Genomic DNA, 3095 nt, shown 5'->3' on the forward strand with positions numbered 1-3095 from the left:
TTTTTTGAGATGGAGTTTCGCTCTTGTTGCCCACACTGGAGTGCAATGGCGTGATCTCGGCTCACCGCAACCTCCACCTCCCGAGTTCAAGAGATTCTCCTGCCTCAGCCTCCCGAGTAGCTGGGATTACAGGCACCCGCTACCACACCCAGCTAATTTAGTATTTTTAGTAGAGACAGGGTTTCTCCATGTTGGTCAGGCTGGTCTTAAACTCCTGACCTCAGGTGATCCGCCTGCCTCGGCCTCCCAAAGTGCTGGGATTATAGGCATGAGCCACCGCGCCTGGCCTCTTTTCTTTTTTTGTAGAGGCGAAGTCTCATTATATTGCCCAGGCTGGTCTTAAACTTCAGGTCTCAAACGATCCTCCTGCCCTGGCCTCCCAAAGTGCTGGGATTACAGACATGAGCTATTGCGCCCAGCCTTGGAACTATTTAATTTCATTTTACAAATGATACAGAGAGAACTCTACTTTGCCCCATTAGTTTTTACCTTTTGTTCTCTGGACATGATGAAACAATCTGGCTTTAAAATAACTATAAGAACACAAATTGAATTTTTAAATTAGTTAAAAATCTTAAGTCTTTGAAGTATATAAAATACAAATAAAATATGCCCTTTATTTTCTAAAATTGTATTTGTAGAAAAGCATGAGGACTCTGTTTGCTCTAGGAAATTAAAAAAAAAAAGTAGAAAGAAAAGTGTGAGGACTGCAAGCCGCATGCCATGGTTTTTGTGTTGTCTGAAATCTTTGCTCCGCAGTCACCTTCAGTAATCTTCAGTGATCAGTTCTTCCTCTTGTGTTGCTAAAAGTCTATCTGGTATAATTGGAAAGAAATAATTGATCAACAACACTATGCATAATCCATTTTTTTTATTTTAGGAAATCACCAGTAGCAGATCTCCCATCATTGGTGTCAGAAATCTTTTTTGGATGTCGTTAGTGCTTCAGAGTCCCATTAGGATATATTGTGCTCTAGACCAGTGCTCCTCAGTGTTTGGGAACTAGTGCAGGTCTGTAAACTGTTCCTGGCCCACAGTTAACTAGTATTTTAAAACTTGTTTGGCAATTTGACATTGTCTCTACGTATTCATTGTGTTTTATAAAAGTATTGGTCTGTAGAGGATTGCATAAAACACAAAACAGGTCCTTCTCTACAGATGGTCAAGCAGCTTTGAAGAGGAAGTACCTAAATAAACCACCTTTCTTTTTACATTTATTTTCTCTCCGTCTCTCTCAGGGATTTTATATTGGAAGACATGGATCTTGCTGCCAACGAGATCAGCATTTATGACAAACTTTCAGAGACTGTTGATTTGGTGAGACAGACAGGCCATCAGTGTGGCATGTCAGAGAAGGCAATTGAAAAATTTATCAGACAACTGCTGGAAAAGAATGAACCTCAGAGGCCCCCCCCACAATATCCTCTCCTTATAGTTGTGTATAAGGTAAAATGTTTCCTGAGTTGGTAATTGCTTCAACAGAGCACAAACTCTTCAACATTCTTCACAAATGCTATTGTTGACTGATCCCACCACTGAGCCTTGGTTTTTCTGTGAATGAATTGGCCTTTGCTCTTGTTACTGTGTGTTACTAGGAAATTTGACTGTGTTGTTAAAGGTCCTAGACGAAAGCTGCATATTTATAGTTAAATTATATTTGCATATTATTATTATTTATTTTATTACTATTATTATTTGTTTGTTTATTGTGTGTGCGTGTGGTTTTTTTTGAGACGGAGTCTCACTCTTAATGCCTAGGTTGGAGTGCAATGGCGCGATCTCGGCTCACCGCAACCTCTACCTCCTGGGTTCAAGTGATTCTCCTGCTTCAGCCTCCCCAGTAGCTGGGATTACAGGCATGCACCACCACACTGGGCTAATTTTGTATTTTTAGTAGAGACAGAGTTTCTCCATGGTGGTCAGTCTGGTCTTGAACTCCCGACCTCAGGTGATCCACCTGCCTCAGCCTCCCAAAGTGCTTGGATTACAGGCATGAACCACCACACCTGTCCTCGTTGTGTTTTTTTTTTTTTTCTTTTTTAAGACTGAATCTCGCTCTGTTGCCCAGGCTGAAGTGCAGTGGCATGATATCAGCTCACTGCAACCTCCGCCTCCCAGGTTCAAAATTTAGTAGAGACAGGGTTTCTCCATGTTGGTCAGGCTGGTCCTGAACTCCCGATCTCAAGTGATCTGCCTGCTTCAGCTTCCCAAGGTGCTAGGATTACAGGCCTGAGCCATTGCGCCTGGCCAAATTCTTATTTTTCTAGTCAAGGTCACACTCTGTTGCCCAGGCTGGAGTGCCATGGTGCCATCATGGCTCACTGCAGCCTCAAACTCCCAGACTCAGGTGATCCTCCCATCTCAGCCTCCCAAGTACCTGGGATCACAGGCATGCGCCACCACACCTGGCTAATTTTTCTATTTTTTGTAGAGGTGGGGTTTTTCCATGTTTCCCAGACTGGTCTCGAACTCCTGGACTCAAGTGATCTGCCCACCTCAGTCTCCCAAAGTGCTAGGGTAACAGGCGTGAGCCACTGCACCCAGCCTTTATGTATGTATTTATTAGTTTTTTGAGATAGAGTTTCACTCTTGTTGCCCAGGCTAGAGTGCAATGGCATGATCTTGGCCCACTGCAACCTCTGCCTCCCAGGTTCAAGCAATTGCCCTGCCTCAGCCTCCCGAGTAGCGGGGATTACAGGCATGTGCAACCATGCCTGGCTGATTTTGTATGTTTAGTAGAGATGGGAGTTTCACTATGTTGGTCAGGCTGGTCTCGAACTCCTGACCTCAGGTGATCCACCCACCTCAGCCTCCCGAAGTGCTAGGATTACAGGCATGAGCCACTGTGCCCGGCCTAATATTTGTATTTTTAGTAGAGGTGGGGTTTCACCATGTTGGCCAAGCTGGTCTCAAACTCCTGACCTCAGGTGGTCCACCCGCCTTGGCCTCCCAAAGTACTGGGATTACAGGTGTGAGCCACTGCGCCCAGCCCCTTTGTGCTTTTGTTGTTGTTGTTGTTGTTGTTTTTGAGATGGAGTCTTGCTCTGTCACCCCGGCTGGAGTGCAGTGGTGCGATCTTGGCTCACTGCAAGCTT

At 44.7% G+C, this 3095-nt stretch overlaps 1 protein-coding gene across 4 annotated transcripts in view; it reads left to right on the forward strand.

The window, feature by feature from the left end:
• LOC105544237 (chromosome unknown open reading frame, human C6orf89) overlaps positions 1-3095 on the forward strand; it is a 46089-nt gene that overhangs the window by 18651 nt on the left and 24343 nt on the right. For all 4 annotated transcript variants that reach the window (XM_011986602.1, XM_011986605.1, XM_011986603.1 and 1 more), the window contains one exon: positions 1239-1446. In XM_011986602.1, the coding sequence (XP_011841992.1) occupies positions 1258-1446 (189 nt within the window). In that variant the 5' untranslated portion in view covers positions 1239-1257. The remainder of the gene's footprint in view (positions 1-1238; positions 1447-3095) is intronic.

This window comes from Mandrillus leucophaeus, unplaced genomic scaffold (genome assembly GCF_000951045.1).
Source record: "Mandrillus leucophaeus isolate KB7577 unplaced genomic scaffold, Mleu.le_1.0 Scaffold3, whole genome shotgun sequence".
In the NCBI taxonomy this organism is placed as follows: domain Eukaryota; kingdom Metazoa; phylum Chordata; class Mammalia; order Primates; family Cercopithecidae; genus Mandrillus; species Mandrillus leucophaeus.